At 43.3% G+C, this 26,321-nt stretch overlaps 1 protein-coding gene across 1 annotated transcript in view; it reads right to left on the minus strand.

Annotated features, from left to right (window-relative positions):
* MTSS1 (MTSS I-BAR domain containing 1) overlaps positions 1-26,321 on the minus strand; it is a 139,257-nt gene that overhangs the window by 109,482 nt on the left and 3,454 nt on the right. Inside the window, exon 2 of the mRNA XM_070382798.1 lies at positions 22,987-23,061. Within this exon, the coding sequence (XP_070238899.1) occupies positions 22,987-23,061 (75 nt within the window). The remainder of the gene's footprint in view (positions 1-22,986; positions 23,062-26,321) is intronic.

The following is a 26,321-nucleotide window of genomic DNA, read 5'->3' on the forward strand; positions in this document are numbered from 1 at the left end:
AAGAGGGGGGGATTTTTTTAAGAGATTCAAATTTTACCCAAAGCAGGGAAAAAGTAAAGAATAATATTTTCCACCTTTATTCCCATCCCCTACCCCTTCTTCCCAAGCTACTTTGCTTTCAATCAGGGATTAGCAAACTTGTCTGCAAGGGGTCATTTAGTACATATTCTAGGTTCCGTGGGCCGGTCAGTCTGCTCCTTCACTCTACTGAGGTCACACAAAAAAGTAGTCACAGATCAACCGTGGACAGAAAGGAGCTGGCTGTGTTCCAATAAAACTTTATGGATGGACTTCAAAATTTGAATTTCACATTAACTGTCACATGTCACAAAATATGACTCTTCACATTTTTTCCAATTATTTCAATTATTTAAAACAAACATCCTTAGCTCATGGGCCAGCAGCAGGCAGGATTGGGCACACAGGTTACAGCCTACCAACCCTTTAAATTATTGATGCCAGCTTTTTAGGGATGCAGTGTATATGATTTTCTCGCTTTTCTTTTTAAGAGGAGAGGGAGGCTCAGAGATTCATGTAAAGCAGGACAGAACCAGGGAAAGAGAGGATTACAACAGTATATTTCAGAAAGAAACCACATACCTCTGTTACATAAATCCCAAGACAGTTTGAAAACTCTTTTAATCACCTCTTGGCAGAGGACCACGAATTTTAAAATGTGCCTTCTTCTGGAAGTTAAAAGTTTCACTCCCTTCTCTTTGAAAAAGGAATGTAAGAGATATTATATTATCTGAATCAGATCAGCAGGCACTCACTAGATGCCTCTGTGTGTTCACTGGTCACACTGCTGGATGTGAAGGACATCAGAAAATATCTCTCCTCCTAAAGGTCTTTGGGAGCTTAGCTGGTGGCTCAGATGATAAAGAATCCGCCTGCAGTGCCAGAGACCCAGGTCTAATCCCTGGCTTGGGAAGATCCCCCGGAGAAGGGAATGGCTACCCACTGCAGTATTCTTCCCTGGAGAATTCCATGGACAGAGGAGCCTAGCCGGCTATAATAGTCCATGGGTTCACACTTTCACTTTACTTTCAAAGGTCTTTGATCCCCAAGAGCTTTCAGGGGTACAGCCCCAGTACGGAGGTGACAGATTAGGGTTGATCCCTCCCAAACCATGATACGAGTTGATTCTCCCTTTGATCCACTGCAACCATTTTAGAGATGATGTTAGCTTAGGGTTAGCAGCATACATGTTTATAAAAGCAACAAAGTTAGCATAGTCCTGTAGGAACAATTCCAGCTTTCAAAATACTGACTCTGCCATAGCTCTGTGACCCTGGGGAAACTACTGAACTTCTCCAAATCCTTCATCCTATAAGAACAGACATAAAAGCAAGTTTCTCAAATAATCCCAACACGCTGGTGCAGGGTCTGGTAGGTACTAATTCATCCTCTCATTCAACAAAGGTTCAATGAGCCCCTACAATGTACAGGGTCCCCGGCACACAATGAACAAGGCAGATCCAGTCTCCAACACTGGGACTTACAGACCAGTGGTAACGCATTGGTTTTTTTCATTAACAACAAACATGCATGCCAAAAACACTCCTTAAACTATAAAATGCCTATCCTTCCCTCACTTTCTCTCCTTTTAATTCCACTTCAACCTGCAATTCTGAGAGTGACACCAGCTTTGGAACAATCACAGACTCAGATCAACACATAAAGCCTGTCAGGTATCTGCCATTTTTGCATGATTTCAGGAGACCACTGACATTCTATGAGTTAAATGTCCCTAGGGACTTCCCTGGGGTCCAGTGGCTAAGACTCCGCCTTCCAGCACAGGAGGCTGGGTTCAATCCCTGCCTAGGGAGCTGAGACCCCACATGCCTCACAGTCAAAAAACTGAAACAGAAATTATAAATGATATCGTAACAAATTCAATAAAGACTTTAAAAATGGTCCACATTAAAAAAAAAAAGTCTTAAAAAAATTAACATTCCTGATTGAGGCTATTCTTAAGGAATCCTACAGCAAGTGCTAACTCATGTTGTGCCAAGGCAAAGTGTGAATCCCTTCCCGGGATCATGATATGCTGCCCTCCAAGATGCCACTTTCCCATCAGAAATATTTTAAACCAAAGGGATTTGAGAACCGGCAGGTGCAGGAAGGACTCACTGACCTCGGAAGGAGGCCAGGAGGGATCCAACCAAACAGACCTTGCTGTGTTTCCCCAGTAACTACCCTTTGCCCACTCCCTTAGGGCCCATCATGTTTTCCCACGACTTTCCACTCTTCATCAAACTAACTATAAAAACACTCAGGTTTAACCGTTTCTCAGGGTCTTCATTTCCCTACAAAGTCTCTCGTGTCACATAAAACTTACATTAAATAGATTTGTATGCTTTTCTCTTGTTAGTCTGTCTTGCGTCAGGCCAATTTACAGGGCCCCAGCTGGAAAACCTGAGAAGGTAGTAGAAAAAGACATTTTTCCCTCCCCTAGAGAGGCAAGGGTGGTTTGGGAGGGCCAATCGTTTGGCTAGTGAGTAAGCCAAGCTGAGCACTGGCATCTCAACCCACGTTTGTTCTCCTCACTTAACAAATGGTTGTATTTAATCCCTGCAATTGCTCTAAGTCAGTATAACCATATTTATTGACCATGTGTAGAACCTGAAAGTAACTGCACACTGGAGACTTTTTTAGCATTTCAAAACCCACAAGGATCTTGTGCTATCAGCCTCCAATGTTCAGCGGTAAAAGCAGTGGTTCCTGACCTCAGCTGCAATCCAGGTGCTTCAGAAAATACTGATGCCCAGGCTTCGCTTTTGATGAGTTAAATCAGACCATCTGGGAGTGAGGCCCAAACATTAGGATTTTTTAAAGGCTCCTCTGAATCTTTGGGTAGAAGTTGGAAGGTGACAGCCCATGGGCCAAATTTCATTGGAAAACTCTTGAAAATCAGAAGCTCTCCTGTAATTCTCAGATTTTGGCTGCATCCACAGCTGCACTGCCCAACATGGTAGCTGCGAATCACCATGTGGCTCTTTAAATTAATTCAATTAAAACAAAATTAGGAATTCAATTCTAGCCACACTGCAAGAACTCAAGGGCCACATGTGGCTGCCATATTGGATAACGCAGACACAGGACATTTCCACCGTCACAGCGCTGTTCATAAAAATCCAAGAATCAAGGCCCAAGTTCCAACAATACAACCCTGGTCAGAGGGTCATTTGTCTGCTTCAAACAGGGTGCACGCTCTCTTGTTGGCGGGCTGGCTACATTCATTCATTTACATGCCCTTCCCATCCCTTAGACATCATATGGAAACCCTGCCTAGACATTACCCTGCTAAATAAAACCTGCCCAAGGGCTTGATTAGACAGATTCAAAGTCTTCACCTCTAAAGCCTAACACCATGGGTTGAGTGTTTCCTTTCTCCTTCCCTCCCTCCATCTCCTGGTTTTTGCTAAGCAGGAGGGTTAACCAGTATGACAACAGAGTCTACCTGACAAGTGGCCTTCTGGCTTTTGGAGTTGGCCTCTGCATGCTGAATGTACACTTGTCTTACAAGGTTCCCTGTGCTTTGAGAGACCAGATTCATCCCCCTGTCTACCAGAGAAGATTCAGGAATTCATACTCCAACACCCATAGAAACAGTCCCTTTCTCCTTTGAGAGACAGGTGTTAAGGGACATGAATTCTCTCCCATTCTGGACAGTCAGCCCTTCTGGGCCCGAATCCTTGTCTAATCTGCTTTAGCAGCTCTTTCCAGAAGCTGGCCCTGTCCTCCAACCATGGAACGTGCTCAGACTGTGTTGGCTGAACCAAAGAACCAACTGCCATTTGGTAACAATGGAAAACCTGGATGCAATGCAAAACCCCACGGTATCAGTCAACTTGTAACTCCTCCATATCCAGGCTCAAAAACAAACTTCAGAGAATGCCAACAGACGATTTACAGATTGTGAACATCTCAGAATTACCCACACTTTCACAACAAGGCTTAAGTGAAAGAGCCTGGAAAGCTGTGTAACTCTTCAATGGGCGAAAATTCATACAACACTTTATACCTGGATTTAAGCAGGACTAAACCCAACAGTCATCCTCAAAAAGGGAATTAAAACCTCACACACCCACTAATTCAAGATTTAATTAAAATCTCCTCTAACCACTGCCAAGACATTCTTTACATTTAGTCTTTTATTATCCTCTCCAGAACTTTTCTTTTTTAGGATGTAGGGTTAGCAAAACAGTGAGTCGGGTTTTCCCGATTGCTATTTATACACTAAGCCTGGGAAACACACAGGGAAAATGAAGAGTCCTATGGGAGTTTCAGTTTTCAGTACATAAAGCGTGAAAGACAGAATGGGCCCCTTGGAGGGGGGTTTTGAATGGCAACGTTTTTCCCACTGGCTCAGACTACATCCTAGAACATGGTGCTTCTCCCAAGCAGAACAACTCAGTCCCCAGCTCAGTCATCAGGCATCGAGATAGAGTACCAGGACTCTGTCTCTATCTTTCTCTATTACAAGACTCAAAGTCAGGCGGTCTGGACCAGGAGGGGAATAAGCCACCTGCAAAAGACCTTCATCCCTCCAGACATCAAACCTGCAGGAGCCTGGGTCACCCAGCTATGGCCTCCGCTCTCAGCTAAAAGTGACAAAGAAGGAAGACTTGTGCAAGGATGTGCTGAGAGAGGAGGCCCTTACTCCAAGATAAAGGTAGGAAGGAGGATTATAAGAAAAAACAAAGGCTATTTATACGCCAGAACTAGGGCACTTAGCTTCCAGAATCCAATAACATTTCTATTGTATTAATAGTGTGTAATATACCTATTACACTGATAGTATATTATCACAATACTTCTGTTACAGTTATGTCTTTGAAAAGACACCCAGGAACTGACCACCAAAGTACCGAAACTTGACAACCTGTTACATGCCTCAGAGAACAAGAGAACATTCACTGGGGCCAGGCACAGGTTTCTACCGAATGAATGAAGGGCACGCCCCTCAGCCAAGCAGGAGAAGCTGCAGGAACTCCAATCGCCACCCTCACTGCCTTTAACACCCCACCATGGTGGTGGGATAGTCGCTAAAATGCGTCCAACTCTTTCTGACCCCATGAACTTTAGCCCACCAGGCTCCTCTGTCCATGGAATTCCCCAGGCAAGAATACTGGAGTGGGTTGCCATTTTCTCCTCCAGAGGATTACCTGACCCAGGGAATGAATCTATGTCTCCTGCATTAGCAGGCTGATTCTTCACTGCTGAACCACCAGGGAAGCCTCCAATGCCTTGCTATCTGCATTTGCTCTTATCCAGCCCTCCTTCCTATGGGCTTCCCTTGTAGCTCAGTTGGTAAAGAATGTGCCTGCAGTGCAGGAAACCCAGGTTCGATTCCTGGGTTGGGAAGATCCCCTGGAGAAGGAAATGGCAACCCACTCCCAGTATCCTTGCCTGGAAAATCTCATGCACAGAGAAGCCTGGTGGGTTGCAGTCCATGGGGTCACAAAGAGTCGGCATGACTGAGCAACTAACACTTAACACTTGGCCCTCCTTCCTACAGGAGGAAAGCTAAGCCAAGCCACAAAGACCCTCAAGGCCAGAGTGGTGGTTTCCCTAAACCACAGCAAAGGAGCTCCCGAATCACAGGAAAGCAATCCACGATCTATTCAAGGCCACCTGGGGATGCAGCCACAGAGCACAGAGGAGGAAGGTTGCCCCCACACCCGTGCCCACCCCACCTGCAGTGAACTCCAAAGGTCAGTGTTAGAAACAAAAGGGAGGATTGTCATGTTCAGCCTCCTCCCAAGTGAAAAGCTGGACTTTGGAATCCTTACAGACTGTCGAGCTCAAAACAACACAGGGAAGTGGTGTCATTCTTTAAAAAAAAAAAAATAAAACAAATGATATACTCAAGTAACTAACCTTCCACGTGGCATCACCAACCCTCTCTCAGTAGAGAGAAGAGCCGGCCCCAAGGCTCCTGCACATGGTTACATTGGAAAAGCTGTTTCAGGCCTGAAAGGGACTCTTCTGCACCATTCCCAGTTGTCGCACTGTTGGGGTGTATGTTATTTAAAATATCCACAATGAAAATGTACACATCCTGCATATATTTCATACTGTTTCAATGACAGGCAATCTGACCACTGTTTAAAATCAACACCGCCTATCTAAGAACAACTCTCCATAAAGATTAATTCATACAATCTACACCAAGCACTCAGCACAGTGCCTGGCACAGTCATGTGTCCTGATACACAGGCACAAGTGCAACTGTCAGGCTCTCAGTTGTGTCCAACCCTTTGTGTCCCCATGAACTGTAGCTCGCCAGGCTCGTCTGCCTATGGAATTTTCCAGGCAAGAATGCTGAAGTATTTCAAGAATACTGAAATACTGAAGGGCTGCCATCTCCTTCTCCAGGGGATCTTCCCTAACCGAGGGATCAAATCCCAGTCTCCCACATTGTAGGTGGGTTCTTTACTGTCTGAGTCACCAGGGAAGCCATTGATACATAGGAGCTCTCCTTATTTATAACAGCAGCATCCGAAGGCGACTGTGGACCAGGCATTGAACTCTGCCCTTTACACACAGTCTCAAAGACTCTTCCCCACAACCCTGCATAAGTGCCCTTATCAAGCCAATTTACAGATGAGACAACCAAGGTACACAGAGGTTAAACAACTTGCCAAAGGCCATGTGGCAAAAAAAAAAGCAGCCTGTGATTTAATTCAAATCGAAGGTTCTTTGCCAGCGTGCTATGCAATTTCTTAACTCTAACGACAGGGCAGCATACACACCAGGATAATTTACTGTCTTCTCCATTTCACACTGCAATGATTTTTGTGGTCATTTTCATGTGGAATGAAAGCAGGATGGGGAAGCCATTTATCAACGTGTGCCCATCACCGTCAGAGGCCATCAGCAGCCAAGAGCAGCCTCCCTCACGCTGGGCTCAGCCCTACTACATGATAGATTTTCCCTGCAGCCTCAATTCTTGCAGGCTAAGAATATACCAGAGAGTAGGCTGGCATGGCCAGTCTTGGCCCCTGTGATGTAGAAGGAAGCAAGTGAGGACATCAGAAACTGTCTCAGTGAGATGGTCAACCAATGGCTAGACGGACACACTCAGGACTGAAGCAATGGAACATGGTGGAGAAAAGCCTGAAGGCTCGGGAATCAGACCCCAGCTCACCTCCTGCAGTGGTAGGAATAGAAGCTGCCCTGTGACTACAGTGAGTCAGCGAAGCCACACAGTGAGGGCTCAGCACTCGGTGCCCACCCGATAGCAATCCCATCACCTCCAACCCCAACACCTCCATGACCAAACCAAGAGTGAGCTTCAGCTCCTTGGAGGGCGGGCCACAATGTGACCAAAGCTTTGGGTTTCTCAAGCACTGATCATCCCAACAAATGAAATTTTGCACCTGCCAACAGCAGAACACTTAGAGAATGGAAATGATCTTTTGGTTTGCAGCCATGGCCAAAATTTTGAGACCTCAAATGCAATCACAAGGGTAGAAACAGCCGCAATAAAACCAAAACCTTTCATTATGTTTGGTTTTTTTTCCTAGACAAATGAACTGTAAGCTATTTTGCATTCTTTTCAGCTTTTTTTTTTTTTTTAGTATCTGATATGATGGCTATTAAAAACAATCTCTAAAAAGTCTTTGTTTGAGCATCAAAATGAGACAGCTGGGATACTGGCATGAGGAAACGTTCAATCTTGTCATTCTGCAAAAGGATTCATATTCATAATTAATGACGCTTTTGTCTATGCCAGAAAGAAAATCTAGAGGCTCAACTATGCTTAAGTAAATTCTACCCAAGCCAACTGCAATACAATTTTATAAATTATAGAGCAACAAAGAAAAACAAGATTTTGTGACTTGTGAGCATAAAGAAAAGGATTAACAACAAGGCAGCCATTCTTCAAGGACAAAATCGGGGTAAAAATGTTGATTTCTGAAAGGACGGTTACATTTACTTTCTCCTCCGTGTAGGAAAGAGGAATCCAAAACTTTAGCATCCTAAGACATGACATCATTACGTGTATTTGAAAGACTCAACACCTCTTTGTTCCCAAGAGCACCAGACGAGCACACCACCAGGTACAGGACCAGTCCCCCATTATAGCCCAAAATGTAAACTGAAAAATAACCAAGACGAGCAGATAAACTACCAATTACCTTTGGTTTTAGAGGCATTTCTATGGCAATATCAGTAGAGAAGAAACCCCTTAAATGAATTTCCTTAAAGATAACTTTTCCTACTTTTCCCATTAAAGAGCCATTGAAGAAATATACAAAGACAAATCAAAGTTAGAATAAAAGCTCATTTCATTCATTCAACAAAGTTTTATTTAGTAATAACCATGTTGTTGTGTAGTCCCTAAGTCACGTCTGATTCTTCTGTGACCCCATGGACTTGTAGCCCATCAGGCTCCTCTATTCATGGGATTTTCCAGTTGCTCAGTCATGTCCGATTCTTTGCGACCCCATGAACTGCAGCACGCCAGGCCTCCCTGTCCATCACCAACTCCCGGAGTTCAAACTCATGCCCATCAAGTCAGTAATGCCATCCAGCCATCTCATCCTCTGTCGTCCCCTTCTCCTCCTGCCCCCGATCCCTCCCAGCATCAGGGTCTTTTCCAGTGAGTCAACTCTTCGCAGAGCATCAGTCCTTCCAATGAACACCCAGGACTGATCTCATTTAGGATGGACTGGTTGGACTTCCTTACAGTCCAAGGGACTCTCAAGAATCTTCTCCAACACCACAGTTCAAAAGCATCAATTCTTTGGTGCTCAGCTTTCTTCACAGTCCAACTCTAGTAAGATGTGGACTGGTCACAAAGTTTTATGCACAACTCAGCATGGTGGTCATTTCCCAGATGAAACCATGCATGGACCATCAAATTTCTAAAATCCTAACTGAGTTATAAATAATTAAAAGCCTAGCTTAAATGAACCAAGCTGTCCGTGACTGCCTTAAGAAAAAGCAGAACCACAGGTCCATTAAGCTGTCAAAGAACACAACCTAAGCGGTCTTGCTCAGTGGTTCTCCACCAGGGTCATTTTGCACCCCAGAGGATATTCAGGAATGGCTACATATTTTTGACTTTAATAACTGAAGGGCTGAGATGCAGTGATGTTGCTGAACAGCCTTCAACGCACAAGTCAGCCCCACACAACAAAAATTTACACAGCCCAAAATGTCTACAGTGATAGATTGAGATTCTAAATTCCCAAGTGATTCCAAAATACAACTGATCTCGGAGATGGAAAGAAGGTGGATTGATGGGTCCCAAGGAGGGGATACACACACACCAGGCTCTGCTGCTGCAGAATTGTGTGGCATTTTAACCAAGGCACTTCAAGTCACCAGCCGGTTTCCCCTGTTTGCAGAATGAGGTTCTTACTACCTTCTTCAATGACATTGAGCAGCTGAAGGGCTAGTGGAGAGCCTCAACAGATAGAGGGCCCTCAGAAGACCCTCAAGGTCAAGGCTGGACTAAGATCTCAGCCGCCTGCAATAGTCAAAGACTCCAAGGTACGTCACTGTTTCTAAACAGAACGCACTCCTGATATTTGCTTTATACAAACACATTTGGAAGAACAAACACCAGAGCACAAAGGCATCCACCTAACAAGGTTGGAGGCAATTTTATTATCCTTCAATCTCTGGAAACAGGAGTTGGTTGACAGGCAGTGGGAGCCTGGCGCCGGGGATCGCTGTGTCTCCTGCACAGACATGCTGTAAGCCCACCTGTGGCCGCTGACTGGCAGGACCGCCACCACCCCTGGGAGGTCAGGGGGTGTGTTTACATGGCTCATTATGTCCTCCGGTTCCAGTATAAGCGACACATCTTGCTTTAAATCATATTATCCGAATGAAGTACTACTCTCTCGTAATCAGCATCCCCTTTCAACAAGCACAGATGGCTCTCACGTGCTTAAATGGCAAATCGAGGGGTGAAAATTCAGACGAGCTCTCCAGGCGCTCGGATCTGGTTCTCCAGGCGGGTTCTGAGAGAGAGGAGGATGAAGCAGGCACACGCCAAGAGGTGAAGAGCTTTTGTCTGCCGTCAAGCCCCCTGGACAAACTAAATGGGCTCAACCAGAGTCAGTGGGAATAAAGCCGAGTCAGCCTTACACGCCCCAGAGAGAAGCCTGCAGGTCAGCAACACAGGAAGAAGGTCTCCCTTTCACTATCTCCTCCACAGTCTCTTTGTATTTTATCAGGTACCTTTGGCCATATTCAGGGAACGGTACTGCCCCACTATAGATCACATTAAAAGGGTACATTTTAAAGATCTCATTCTGCCTTAGCTAAAACAGTATTTTCTTTTTTATTTGTAATCACATTCAGCTTTCCCCCTCCCCTAATTTCAAAGGTGGTGGGGAGTGGGGAAGAAGCAGCATTGCGGCTGACGGTGAGATGCACTCAAATGCAGCTCTGAAGGCAAGCACCACCCAGCGGCTCCATATTGGTTTCCATGGTAACCGGGGTCCCTGGGCCCTGGTGCTCACAGCAGGAAATGCTGCAGATTTCCAAAGCAGTATCTTTTCACTAGACATAAGACGTCCCATGGTGATTTTAAACATTTGGGAATCGAAAAACACTCCGTGTGTGTGTGTGTGTGTGTGTGTGTGTGTCTGGGTGTGGACTGTACGTGTGTGTACGCGTGTAGGTGCGCACGTGCACATAGAAAGATACAGTCACAAAACTAAGACAATGTAGATGAAAGAAGCCGAGCTATTATTACAGATAAATATGCTTCTGTCAAACATAACAAATTATTAAAACACAAGAAAACAGGCTGTCACACACTTACACACACATACGAGTTTAAAGGAAAACAAAATCATCTTTAATAGAAAAAGAACTGCAATGGAAGTGGAAAACTGCTTTGGAAAACCAGATGACCAAGGATTCCACATAAAGAAGCCAACAAAAATCTTGACTAATGATAACCAACTGAGAGCCCAGGACAGAGCTTTTTCCCATAGCTCATGATCTTTCCTACTTGAATGGTCTCAACAGGCGAAATTAACAAGTGGGCCAGGAGGCTTTCAGGGAAAACATGGGACAGAAGGCCCTGCTCTAGAGTGAGAATCCCACTGTCCCTCCGTGAGCCGAGCAGCCTCAGGCAAATTACTTCAGCTCACAGCCTGCCCTGTGAAAACGAAAAGGTTGCACTAGATACTATATGGTCTAGAACAGACCTCTCCACCTTCTAAAAATAAAAGACCAAAGCCTTATGTTAAACAAGGCAACAGACCCCAGGTAACTGCCATGTCAGGCCACAGATATGTTTCCAAAAGTAGTGTATAAAAATCAAATTTCTTTAAGATGTACCAGGAGAATTCACTGCCAGATTCCTAGTGACAGAAGACCTTTTGAATATTCTTTCTCTCTTCTCTGAGCTATTTTCCAACACCAGATCTTTCCTCCTGCAAAGCACACAAAAACAGCTAAGGTGAAAATTTTAGTTCATAGCAGCTTTCACATTTCGTGCATGTTTTCAGGCTGGGGCTTTATCAGAGCAGAGGGGAGGCAGCTACACAATCAGGCAAAATAGACTCAGCCTAGAAAAACACTAGTTTGACAAGTGCAAGGGTCTTCCAATGCACATTTACACTCCAAATGGTTATTTTTACAACAGGCAGAACAAACCAAGTTCACAACTCTATGGCAAACAATCTTCCACAAGCATTGTTTAAAAAAACAAAAAATGCCTCATGTGTATGAATTGAAATAACTGCACTTTTTCATGAATGGTAATTTATGTTTTACCAAACATGACTGTGTGTGTGGTTAGCAGGATGGGGTGAAGGGGCATTAGTTATTTTAAGCCAAAATGAAAAGCAAAGGGAAAGAGCTAGGGTGGGGAGGAGGGTGGGAGAGTCCCCACTGCCCCAGGCAGACGGCCCTGCAAGCAGCTGGAAGGATGGAGCTGCTGAGTAAACCACTTCATTATGCAAACTGCCTAACGACACAAACAGCCCTGCGCACAGACCAACTCAGTCACCCATAAAAACACACATCCCCAGCACGCTCGGACCTTCCTCCTGACTGCCGCCGTGTAATTCACCAGCGTTTATTAGGGCTGCTGGGGTTAAACGGCACAGTATGCATCATAATTCAAGCATCGCCAGGGAAAAGAGGAAACACTACTGACTTCAGGCAGAGCAAATGCTTCTCTTGGTTAGTGGGAGGATTAGCCTTAAACGGACACTCGGCCATGGGTGTGGGATTCTTCCATCCTGAGCTCTCCCTGATACAGGATTTTAGGATTCTGGGGACATCCTGCCCTGGACAACGTAGGAGTCAGGTTAGTGCCCTTCTCGTGAGCACACAGTAACTGTTCGAGTGTCATTTTGAGAAGACGCAGTGAAAAGTCAAATCCCACCTAGGCGGGACACAAGGAACCACAAGGAAAGAGCCCATCTCTGGCAACTGTTGCTACCCAACCAAAGATCAACAATAATAACCACTTGTAGAGTGGAGACCAGTGCTGCTGTCAGGGATCAGTTTTAACGTCAATATCAGTGAGGACGGAGAGGAGGGATTTTCATTTCAGCAGTAGTGATGTCAGTTCACTATTCCAAACTTCGTGAAATACACAAATTGGCCCATCAGATACATAAAGTCCCCATCTCCCAACTCCTTCGACCCAAAAAATAAGGGGGGACAGAAAATAAAATTTTCTTTTAGAAATTTATTAAATAAAAATACTTAGTAAATATGTGGGTTCCTTTGTTATTTCTAGTCCTTACCTATAGTGTGATCTGTAAAAGAAAAAAATGTTTAAAATACACATGCCACCTTACTGTGCTAGACTCAACACCAAGTCTATCATATAAAACAAACCAAAAAATAACTTTAAGAAAATGGAAAATGGTTAAGACAAACTTGATATTCATAGTGCCATTAAAAAAAAAAAAAAAACTTGTTTTATCCTAAACAGAATATGCAGGATTAAAGGTATTGTGCTAAACAGTTAAAATACTCAAGGTCTATCAAAGTAGACTTGCCTGCAATGCAGGAGACCTAGGTTAGATTCCTGGGTGGGAAATATCACTTGGAGAAGGAAATGGAAACCCACTCCAGTATTCTTGCCTGGAGAATCCTGTGGACAGAGAAGCCTGGCAGGTTGCAGTCCATGGGGTTGCAAGAGTTGGATATGACTTAGTGACTAAATCACCATCAGAGTAATAAAACACCAAAATAATGAAACTCAAAGCAAAATGTACATTTATCAACTCATTTTAAAAGGCATTAAACCTTTTTATGTCACCACTTACTAGGTCAATGATAGCTCCTTGAAACTGTATTTACATAATAGGCATACAGTTTTAGCTAGGTTATTATTAGAAACAGCAATAATCTACAAAAGTTTTTTCACACTTCATATGATTGAAACTCATAGGTATTCAGTATAAACATAGATGTACATATACATACTCAAATTTGGAGTGGCTTGGGGGCTTTAAGGAAATTAATGAGGCTGCTCAGTCTCATTGTTTAGTCGCTCAGTCGTGTCAAACTCTTTTGCGACCCTATGAACTGTAGCCCTTCAGGCTCCTCTGTCCAAGGGATTTCCCAGGCAAGAATACTGGAGTGGGTTGCCATTTCCTTCTCCAGGGGAACTTCCCAACCCAGCGATCAAACCCACATCTCTTGCATCTCCTTCATTGGCAGGCGAGCCACCAGGGAAGCTGTTAATGAGGCTACACTAAAGCTATTCCAGGTTTTGGTCCCCCCCAGAGCCCTCAGCAAAGTCGTAAGCATATCAAGGATGAGCCCTGCATAGAAACCAGTCGTCCTGGAACACAGAATTTGTGTCTCTGTCATTTTAGGCAAGAAACTGCTAAGACCAATCTAATGCTTTAATTCTTTCAACTAACAACATACACACACACGTACCTATGTGTGTGTGTGTATATATATATATATGTTATATACACAGGTTGTTATATGTTATAGATATTGGTTGTACAGATACTATGTGTACAGACAGACACAAACGCACACATCCTAACTAAAAGGATTACAGCTATAAAGCCCAATTAATAAAAGACTGTTTGATACAACCCAGCATTAAAATTGTTCTCTGCATCACGGTTAAGAACAAAGAGTGAATACATAACAGTGAGGTGGACACTCAGTCTTGGCTGCCTCTGAATCCACTTATTATTCAACACTAGGTAACTTTTTGATGAGTCTACAGAGTCTGTTAATATGATTCATTTTGCCAAGTTATTTCAAATAAAGGAGATATACCAACAGCAATCACCTTCCTCAAGTTCATGAAAATTACTTAAATGCCCTTGGAAGGAGGCAACAAGCAAAAAGGCTGACCTAATGTCTTAAAACTTAGACTTCATCACAAAATAGTTTTGTCAAGCTTGTCCCTTTTTTCTGCTCCCATAAAGAGCCTTTTTGGACACATTCCTCCTAATCAGCTCCCTTCCTCATAAAATGTTAATTTCACAGATGTGTGTATGTTTGCATATGTATTGTATGCATATCTGTACCTGATATATAAAAAGGGTAAGACCGCCTTCCCTTCTTAAGAACCAATTACCCCCTGCCCCTTTGGAACGATATCTTATCCATCGTGAATCCATGAAACAGATGAAACAGACATGCTATAAAAACAAGTGGGAAGCACTCACTGTTGGGAATTATTATTGCTTACATGCCTGTCTAAATTCCTCTACCACCCACTGACCCAATGCCTCAGAAACAGAACCTCTTTGCATTCTTTACCAGGTACCTAGTAAACTCTCAATATAGCAGATATAAAACAGAATAAATCAGGTGACTCATAAACTAGTACATTTACTGTTAAAAGCAAAATAAGCCTTTCTTTGTAGCCATTGTTATATCCCTTACATCCATGCTGTGTTATGTGGTAGCTACTAGGTATATGCGGATATTTAAAACTAAAATTTAAAAATCAGACATTCAGTTCTTCAATTATACTAACCATGTTTCAAGTACTTGATGACCTCAGGTGGCTGCTGGTTATCATACTAGACAGTGAAAATATGTAACACTGTCATCACCATAGAAAATTCTATCACAGAGAACGGCCCTGGCCCAGCCTAAAAGCTCCAGGAGGCCAGGACCACATTGGGGTCACTCACCACAGCGCACGCAGGACACGTCAAGTTCTGGCATAAAGCAACACAATTAAAAAGAGACAAACAAGAAATTGTCTTGGTCTTGCCAATTTCCCACTTTAATCAACTACAAATATTCTTATTTTTCATAGCTTTGTTCTTACACCCCACACCCACCTAGAAAACAGCAATGAGAATTTCAAAATGTAACTACCAGCAGAGCAAAATTGGCTTCAGGCTTCCTCGGAATAATTCATGTGAATCAAAATCAAGAGGTCAAATTCAAAACCGCGAAAATGAAAGGCAGTAGAGTTTCTAGGTCACTGTCAATACCATCTGCTCAGATTCATGTTCTAAAATGTCAGAGAATAGAGCTGCTGGTCCATCCACTCTGTAAGCAAGATACAAAGTACTTCACTTTATCAGTTTTTATTTAACAAATCAGCAACAGCTTCCTGGGCATCTATAATGTGCCAAGGTTCCAGAATATTAGAGCTTGGCATTAATTTTACTTAGAGCCTGTGTAGGGTTGTCAAGGTGGCCCTGTGAGAACCATATCCAGAGTCTGAGTAAAATTCACACCAGCCAGTTCTCCGTAATACTTTGAGGCTCCTGATGCTTTCTGCAAGGTTCCTTTTGCTCCCCAATACTTCTAAAGCCTCAACTGGAATAAGATCATCAGAAAAATGAATACACTATCCTTGAATGTTTCAAAACCATAAACTTGGCTTTTAAAAAAAATTACAACAGAGCTGTTTCCTTAAATACTCATAAGGGCTCTCCTCTTTTAAGAATAGTTAAGGACAATAACCAAAAATGATTAAGGAACCTGAACTGGCCTATCTGAGTATAAAACCATTTTAGCGATCAACAGCCAGATCTAGAGATCAGTAGATTGCAGTTTTATGCCTTTTTCTTTTTAATTAAGTGAATGAAACTGTCCAGGTTTCTTTAAGGTCATCTTCAAAGAATGTGCAGCTCCAGGCCTGTGAAAAAGTTTTTTTATGACCTATTTTGGGGCTTCCCCGTTGGCTCAGCAGGTAAAGAATCCTCCTGCAATGCGGGAGACACAGGAGACGCAGGTTTGATCGCTTGGTCGGGAAGGACGATCCCCTGGAGAAGGAAATGGCAACTCACTCCAGCATTCTTGCCTGGAAAATCCCCTGGATAGAGGAACCTAGTGGAGTACAGTACATGGGGTTGCAAAGAGCTGGACAAGACTGAGCAGGCACAAGCACAATGACCTTTTTTATTGTTATTTTTTCAGTTTGTGGCTGAGCAGCTTCCTAGGTAGAAATCCTGCCTTAATTACATGAAAGAGAGTTCAGGTCTGAAACACTGAAGTCAATCCAGAAGTTAAGGGTCAATGAAGTCTCAGTTAAACAACCTCGTTAAAATAAAACTTGTGGGCAAACGAAACCAAGTATGGCTGCCTCTTGGAAATAGCTTGCTGGCACCTCCTTCCCAAAAAGGAAGATTTCCCCTTCTTTTCCAACTCTAGCCAAGAGCAGACAGCTGCCATCCATCCACCCGCCCACTTCCTGTAACCCCCATCACAGATGTGCTGGGCCCTCTTGGGCAACAGTGAATTATGAAGTCACATAATCCAGAGACTCAACCACTGAGAGGGGTCCCAAGATCTGAATTCTGAACTCCCAAGTGGAATCTGGCCAAAGACCCCATGTTACCAGGCTCCTGCCTCCAGAGATGACAGCCTTCCTCACCCAGATCCACCAAGGACTGCGTGCAATGTGGTCTGCACCTTCCTAAATGCCAGATACTTATTAGCACTTGGGTACCTGAGTTCCTCAGAGAGCAGTAGGACCCAGGCCCTGCCCTGGAGGTGGCTGAGTCTAGCAGGGAAGATGGTGACCACACAAGGAGGCAGGGAGTGAGACCCCATTTACTCTGGGGACGGAGGAAGGGGGTGGTGAGGGCAAGCGTTTCACAGGTAACCTGACTCTTAAACTGGCTCTAGGAAGATAAGCCAAAGATCCTCAAGCATCTAAAGGGGGTGGAGAGGGGGTGGGCTGGGAAGGGCACCCTAGGTCTGGAATGCACAAGTGCGAGAAGAAAGGGATCAACAGTTTAAAGGGATTCAGGGAGCCAAGGGCATTTTTTGTGGGTGGAACTGCCGGCCGTGGGCAGAGATGTCACTGGGCAGGTGGGTGACAGCAAGATGGCGAGAGGCCTTATTCTTCTGGGAAGCCTTTAAAAAATCTAAGCTCCACTCAATTCATCAAGAACCACAGGTATAAGGCAGGACTCTGAAATCTGTACTTTTTTTTAAACTTTTTATTTTACATTGGAGTACAGCTGATTAACAACTTTGTGATAGTTTCAGGTGGACAGCCAAACAACTGAGCCAGACATGTACACGTATCCTTCAAAATCTGTAGTTTAAAACAAGCTTCCCAAGTAATTAAGATCCATCAGTGACGTAAGGAAAGCATATCATTTATCAAACTCTAAAGTAAGGGCTTCCCTGGTGACTCAGATGGTAAATAATCCGCCTGCAAGGCAGGAGGCACCGGTTTGATCCCTGGGTTGGGAAGATCTCGTGGAGAAGGGAATGGCAACCCACTCTAGTATTCTTGCCTGGGAAATCCCACGGACAGAGGAGCCTGGCGGGCTACAGCCCATGGGTCACAAAGAGTGAGAGACGACTGAGTGACTAAGCACATACTAAAAAACATCACGTATTTTTATGAACAACACTGCTCTATTCAGTTTGAGTCCTGGAGACTGTCTTCATCAGTTCACAGAACGTCAGCAATCCGGGCTCACTGATTAAAGTCCACCTCGACTGTCTGGACCTCACTGGGTGTCCTGAAAGCTCCAGCTTCCATCTGCCCTCCTCACGCACACCCTGAGGGTCTCTTCTAAACATATTTCTCACCTAACCTGCTCACTCTTTATCCTCCGCTTGCCCCTGCTTCCTTTGTCTCCCAAGCAAAAATCAGAAACTGTAAAGATAATACAGAAAAAGAAAATTTAGACTGTCCAACTTAATTTGTATTTTAAGATTTAATAGGGCCAAAGAGAGATTTTAAATTATAGAGTATTAGAGCCAAAAAAAGATTACTTGCAACTATCTAAGGCTCTACTAGATCCTGGGAAAACCCCTTTTACAAATGGGGAAATCAAAGCCTGAAGAAGTGAAACAAAATTACTCAGGGTTACAGAGCTGGCCAAGCAGAAGACAAACACAGCATCCAACCTCTGACCTAGTCGTCACTTCAAGGTGCTACGTAGATTGGTTTCTTTTCAATGCAATCAGGATTAATAAATTTAAAAGCAAACTTAAGGGACTTTGTTGATGATCCACAGGTTAGGACTCCACACTTTCACTGCCAAGGATGTGGGTTCGAGCCCTGGTCAGGAAACTAAGATTCCCACAAGCCATGCAGCCAAAAAAAAAAAAAAGCAAACTTAAGTTTATACTAAACCCAGCAGCTTCTTACATAAAGCATCATAATTTAGTTGTTAAAATCCGGACTCTGGGCCAGGCTCCAGTCTCCCCACTTCCAAGCTATATGACCTTGGTTGGTTTAGATAAGCTCTCTTCACCCAGACTTCATCATCTAGAATGAAGATCACAAGCACTGATCTCAGAGAGCTGTTCTGAGAATAAAAAGACTCACTGCATGTAAAGCACGTGGGACAGAGCCTGGCCTGTGTTACGTATTCTACAAAGGTGATTAGAGACCATCTAGTCGGCCGGGATCCATTTCCTTCCTTCTTAGAATCTTAAACTCCTCACTCTGGGTCTGGTGCATCGTCATCTCAACATCCCAGAGATGGCTGTTCAAAGCTATAAAGCGATTACAGAAGCAGACAGAGGCAGCCAGAAATGAGAGTCACACAGCAGTATGCTCTCCAAAGGCCCTTGCTGACACCAGCAAATGATGCAGCGGCCACGAAGGCCAGTGCTGACTAAGACGGAGCATCTCATCGCAACGTGCCCCTGCCTTGCAGTGAAAGGGGGGTAAGGCCTGGCGGGCACCGGGCTGCACGCTTACGGGTGGAGGAACACTGCTCCCCAGACCGACCACCAAGGACTGCGAAGCCTCCCCGCACCTTTGTGCTTTCTCTTAAGTAACTCAGACAACTGTGCCCCAGTCAGTTCAAACCACTCCCATGACAGCCCATGTGCTCGTCCATCACGGCCACGAGGAAAATGGAGACCCTGCTTCACAAAGTCAGGCATTCTTTGTACACCAAATGCCAAGACACTAATTCTTTGTGGCCAGTAACACGCAAACAGGTGTACTTTCATACTGAGCACAAGCTGTATATTCATTCCAGAATGCAAAGATCAACAAAATACTGAACTGTATGTATTACGGTGTTAACTCTTAAATTCCATTATAGTTTAATTATTAACCTAAACATACACATTACAGTAGCAGCTTATACTCTTAAAAAAAAATAAACAAAACAGCTCGAATTTATTTCCACATTCATAACTACTTAACAATAGTTACAGGACTAGATTGACTTTGCTGTCATAATGACTAGCGTTTAAAAGATTTTTCTAAATAAGTTATTTTCACAGCCAGTACAAAATATTTGCTAAAAAGGACAAAAAACCTTTCAGAGACATTTCCTCTGGGAAACAATATGGAATGCTAATATTTTGGAAACCAGAGACCCGCTAGTTTGAGATTCTGGATGCCTGTCCAAAAGAGACACACATAAGAATAACTGTTACTCCCTTCTCTTACTTAAAACAAGGGCTCGAAAAACATTACATCAATAGGCACTAAGCAGGCTTCTCTGGCAGTCGAGTGGTTAAGAATCTGCCTGCCAATGTAGGGGACATGGGTTCGATCCCTGGTCTGGGACGATCCCACATACCACAGGGCAATGAAACCCCTACTGAGTCTGTGCCCCCTAGAGCCCACGTTCTGTAACAAGAGAAGCCACTGGAATGAGAATCCTGAGCACCACAACTAGAGATAGCCTGCATGCAGCAACAAAGACCCAGCGCATCCAAAAATAAACGAACTAAGCAAGAGACTGGACTTTCCAGAGTGTGTAGATATCAAACTGCAAACTGTATTAGAGCTGCAGCCTGTAATGACTGTGAGCCAAAATATATTCGCTGCTGACCAAAACAGCTTGACGCATTTTTTAACAGATTCTTCATTTCCCTGGAGATGCATACAACCGTTAAAAAGAGATTACCCATAGATCTCTAGAAGCATGTACACATGGGTATTAACTGCAGTGTAGTGTGTAACAGTGAATAAGTGGAGATAATCTAAATATCCCCGAAAAAAAGAATGATTAAACTGTGCTATACCCACACAAGAAATTCCATTTGGTGGCTAAAAAGAATGAGGTAGATTCTCTAGGCACTGACATAGAAAGATAATTATAATATACTGGGAACTAAAAGCATGGGAACAATGTTTCTCATGGGCCACCTTTTGAAAAAGATCTTAAAATATATTTTATTCTATATATCAATTTACATGTTGTTCTATGATTAATTTTTCCTGCTATATATGTTTAAGAATGCAAAAAAAGTCTATAAATGTCACTAAACCCCATCTCTGCAGAGGGTACTCGGAGGGTAGACTTTATATACTTTGTTACATAACTTTTTTAAACTAAGGCGCATGTTCTGCATTTTGCACTTGTTAAGCAATTGTTAAGTAAAAAATTAACTTAATAAAACTAATTTGACATTTAATTGAACATCAGATGTGCCTTCAAGTTTCTCTCTTATTGCCATAAAATATACCTTTCTTTGTGTCAACCATACATTTTTTCGGTCATGTGAGTTCTCACACTCCTGCATTTAATAGAAAGTTACTTCTTTCAAATACATATAGATTCTAGACATCTCGAGATGTCAAGTACTGTGGTATCGCTAAAAAATGACCTGAAATCAGATGGTTTAGAAATAGATCCAAGTAGGGATCTTGTTCACTGCAACATTATTCGTCTCCTGTCAAAGACATCGCTTCCAAACTCCTTTACCTCCACCAGCACCACAGAGAGGTTAGTCCGGTTTCTTTTCCCACAAACAATGGTTTTTCCTCCCTTCAACCATGAGAATTTGCAGGCCCTTCAGTTTCCCACCAAGAACCCTTCTCAGCAGCAACTTCTGCAAAAACCCAGGTTCCTGTTGCAGGAAATTATGGACAATCAGAGAATACCTTTTATTCCATCCTCTAGGTTCCACTGAGTAATTAAACACTAAAACTTAAACTTATGAATCACAGAGCCTCAAAAATGCAGCGCCAGATACTTAGGTTCTTATAAAATAATAGAGCAACTCTTTAAGAAAGACACACTGTGATGGTCATTGTAGAAAGACATCCTCATGACTGGTGAGTCCAGTCCCAAATGCTGCTGCAAAGAAAATATGATAAAACAGACCCAATAGCACTAACAGCAGTGAACACTGGCCTGAATATCACATTCCTCTTTATACTTGTATATTCTAAAGATTTCATAACAAACACACATTGGTATGTAGAAAGTTTTTTTAAGGTTCTTAAAAAGATACTGGTTAAGACCCTGGTCAAGCTGACAAACCAACCCTCTGGGTCTCCAACACATTCTCCCAGGGAACCTTTGAAAACTCCACTGGCATCTTGGAAATGAGGAGAAACATTACCTCTCCTGGGAGAACTTCGACTCCCTGAGCTGAGCTAATTGCTCACTTTTCCATATTCCCTGAGCACTCTGTCCTACCACTATTACCACACCAAACATGTTATTTCTACACTGAGATTCTTGATTTGCAGGTAGCATTCCAAGCCCCTCCAGGATGCAGAACATGCTGATTGTTGTGGTCCCAAGATAGTGCCTGAAATATCAGTAGTTTTCAAGCATCTTGAATGAGAAGAGTCCTCATTGCAAATTTATCTCAATATTTAATTAAGCACCTATGATAAATAAGGATGTACTGAAGTCCGCTAGAGGTACATACTCATTGTGGGCTTCATAGGTTAACTGTTGGGAGCAAATCCACCCAACACTGGCCCCCGACACCTATATTTTCCAATGTTACCACGATGATAACAAGAACAGACCTGTAGCTGTTAGTGTACAAGGAGACCCAGAAAGAAGGCAAAAAAAAAAAAAAGCAGCAGAAGAGATTCTCTGTCTCGGAATGAAATGGGAAGCACCCCTCTTTGAACGGGGGCCTCTAGATTATGGGCAATGTCATACTTCTAACGATGGTGCTGGGTAGAGAAAGATTTACTTGCTTCTCTACAGACCTTTCACAGGTTATAAATATTCTTTTCCATGATTCAATAGTCACTGAAACCAATACAAATTTTCAAAAGAATTCCCTCTGTTCACTGATTTAATAAACACACTTTAAACATCTACTGTGTGTGAAGTGCTATGTTTTGGGAAAGTTCAGACACGCACCAGTCAGTCTATACCTTGAGGGCTTTGAAGTCAAACGTGGGACACACATACAACACGGTAGGAAGCTACTTATAATGGTTTCCTCATTTTATGGGAACCCAGGAAAAAATGGTCTAACCCATCATCCTCACTGCTTCTCATTCCACAAGGGAATGAGGAAAATCTTAAGACGACACGTATGAGGAGGGAAAAGCAAATTGCAACCAACACACAGCTCAGGACTCTGCAACCAGCACGTCGTTAAAAGTGATGACAAGCACATCAAGCCATCTCAGGCACAAACACTGGTTCCTTTGGTTTATTTTTCCTTCTTCTCATGCGCTTTATTATCTGGAGAACAATTTGCAGCATCTACTATGCAGAATCCCCCAGAGTTAAAAATATATATATTTTTAAGTATGAGTCAGCCAAGCTCTGATAACTTGAGCTCTATCTTCGTGTGAAGCCGCCAAGGGTAAGAGCCCACATGCGGAAAGCCATCCCTCCATCTGCTTACCACGTGTGTTGGTGGCCATGTCAGCCACTTTCTGGAAGGCGTCCAAGAAGGCAGCTGCTGCTACGACTGTTTGTTCTAAAATGCAAACAGATAACAAAAGCATGAGGACTGTCTCACACCAGCACATGCGTGACAGCAAAAGGGCTGGAATCCCTGCCAGGGACAGAAATCACCCTCCAAGAGGGAAACCCTGACTGGATACAGACAACCATTGGCTTAGTGGACTCTTTTTTTTTAATTGGAGTATAATTTCTTTACAATGTTGTGCTGGTCTCTGCCATACAACAACATGAATCAGTCATAGGTATGTGTGTGTGTGTGTGTTTCCCCTCCCTCTTGAACTTCCCTCCCGCCCCCTACCCCATCCCACCCCTCTAGGCTGTCACAGGGCACCAGGTTGGGTTCCCTGTGTTATATAGCAACTTCCCATTAGCTACCTGTTTTGCATACGGTAATGTATATGTTTCAAAGCTACTCTCTCAATTCATCCCACCCTCTCCATCCCCCACTGTGTGTGGACCTACTTTTTAAAGACTTTCTCCTACTGCACTGTACCCCAATAAGGTATGGCTCATGCAGTACTAATCAACAAATGCTAACTATTCTTCCTACTCCATTTCACCTGATGGTATAAAATTATTAACAAGTAAAACTTCACAAAGAAGGAAAAGACAGGTGTTTCTACCTAAAAGGAAAAGCATTTAAAAAATATATATATAAGTGGTATGGCTGAAAGATACTTTAGAGCAGGAAAACAATATAGCTACATGAATTGGTAGAAGGGATCCTGAAGAGATCTACGTTAAACAATTCATCTTAGAGATGGGAAAACTGAGATCACCAGTTCCTACCACAGCTGAGACTAGTAGCCCAGCATGACTTACAATCCCATGTTCATCCCAGCTATGTGACTTTCCCCCGTAAATCATGACTATAGTGAAACCAACATACTATTTTTTCAACATTAGAATGCTATCTCAACAGCATCTCCTGAATTCCTAAAAGCTGAGACCAAGGAGGGGTTACTATCTCATTTACTTTCCTAGAGTTCTCTTGAATTCTTCCCATTCTCTTGAGCACTGGGAGATGCCTTGAGCACTTTGTGATCTACTGGTTCCTAGAATCATGGTCCAAGATGTCATTCAACAAAGTAATCACCACTGCATCCCAGGGCTGTGAACAACCAGGACAAGCAAGCCAGCCCCAGGCTCACTCACAAGAACACGTACAACAGAGTTTACAGCCTGATGTTAATGTCCAAGTAGTTCCCATATGAATACAGTCCTTATAGAGCATCCCTAATAATTCAAAGTTGGGAAGGAAGAAGATGAGAAAAAGAAAAAGGACTAAAAAGGGAAGAAGATGAGAAGAAGGATTTAAATACAAAGTTCAAAATGGAGGAGGAAAAAAAAAAAAAGAAATAAATGACCTTTGAGCCTAAGCAAGGCAGCTGCGAAACAAAAGGCTCTTGGAAGGTGCTAGAAGTGGTCCCCAGGAAAACCTGGGCAACAGTCCCTTAGAGCCAAGCTTCAAAATGAGGCCTGATATTTTCCAGTAGAGCAGGAAAACATTCTGGTCAAAACACACACACAGACATACACACTAAACAAAAACAAAAACCCACTTCAAAGCATATTTCTTGAAGAGTTGGCACCAACTGCAAACCATGGAAAAGTTAGCTTTACGCTCTGAGATTTATAAACAACTCATTCAAATTTATAATTAATATCTGACCCAACAGCTGTATTTACTCTCACTCAAGTCAAGGCCGATCTTCCAAACGAGCCAGCTATAGAGGTGCCTCAAGTATTACATGGTCACCAGGGCTCCCGTGAAAACAAAGACTGTGGTCAAGTGTGAGGAATTAAGAGCTTTTAAACACCGCCTTCCGATGAGCCATATTTCACGGACTGCTTTTGTCACAGGACATCTTAGCCCTCTCTGATGGTGCAGAGCAAACATGCATCCATTAGCAGGAGAAAGGAGTGATTCAGTTTACACGCTCCAAGAGTCTGCCTCTTCTCTGGTCTTATCCTTACCCACTCTCTTAACACAGAAAATTAAACCACAGGCTTGAGCTTCCCACGGTGCTCTCAACCAGGTACTAGTAGCTTGACAAAATAAAGTAATGGTCTCTGCCTCATGGAGCCTATTGTTTAACATATATGTACACACACACGCACACGTGTGTACATATATGTTATGTACATATATAGCTTGACAAAATAAATGGTCTCTGCCTCATAGGACTTATTGTTTAACATATATATACACACACACACACACACACGTGTATGTGTATGGCTTCCCTGGTGGCTCAGAAGGTAAAGAATCTGCCTGCAATGCGGGAGACCTGGGTTCGATCCCTGGGTCAGGAAGATCCCCTGGAGAAGGGAATGGTAACCCACTCCAGTTTTCTTGCCTGGAAAAACCCCATAGACAGAGGAGCCTGGCAGACTACAGTCCATGGGGTCACAAAGAGCGGGACATGACTGAGCAACTAACACTTTATATATATAATATGCATATTATATCTATATAGGGCTGGCCAAAATGTTCATTTGGGTTTTTCCATAAGCTGTAACAGAAAATCCTGAATGAACTTTTTGACCAACCCCAATATATTATAATGTACTTTGTACCAGTAGGGATAAGATTGCTTTAAGTCTTATTCTGTATGTTTAAGACAGCCCATCAGTTAATTATTTTAAGTTTTTGCTGCTTCATTGGTAAAAGGAGAAGAGCATCTTTTCCCTGGTCAACCCTGAAAACCTGCCAGACAATTAAATGAGGCCAGATAAGAAGAAGCGTAGCAGGGAGGGGTTGTACTTACATGTTTTACAACAGGAGGCGACCTCCTACAGGATGGAGACTAACCTATTTGAAATGAACCATGATGGGGGCAGAGTTGGGGGAGAGGGCCTTACATTCTGAGAAGAGTAGGTTGGATCTGATCCAGGACAAAGTAATCATAGGTTCTCAAGCAAAGAAATGGCAAAAGGACTCAACAAGCAGCAAAAGGGCCATATTCTGAAGCCCATGGTCCACCTGAATGCCCACTCATGACTCTGGAAATCCCAGGCCCCACGAAGCTGAATAATGGACTGGGAAATTTCCACATCTCTCAAGTTCTCTCCTAATCTACAGGGGAGCCAGGGAATGCCCAGTTCTGTGGCCAAAGTTCTGGGCAGGAACCCCTGGGGTCAACAGGCAAAGTCCTAAGAACATCATGTTACTCCTCCCACCTCTGTCTGTCATCCATATGGTTTCTTATCCTAGAAAACACCTACCTGCTTCGTTCTCTGGAAAACCATCCCCGTACACCTTAATCAATC

Source organism: Bos mutus, chromosome 14 (genome assembly GCF_027580195.1).
Source record: "Bos mutus isolate GX-2022 chromosome 14, NWIPB_WYAK_1.1, whole genome shotgun sequence".
Taxonomy (NCBI): domain Eukaryota; kingdom Metazoa; phylum Chordata; class Mammalia; order Artiodactyla; family Bovidae; genus Bos; species Bos mutus.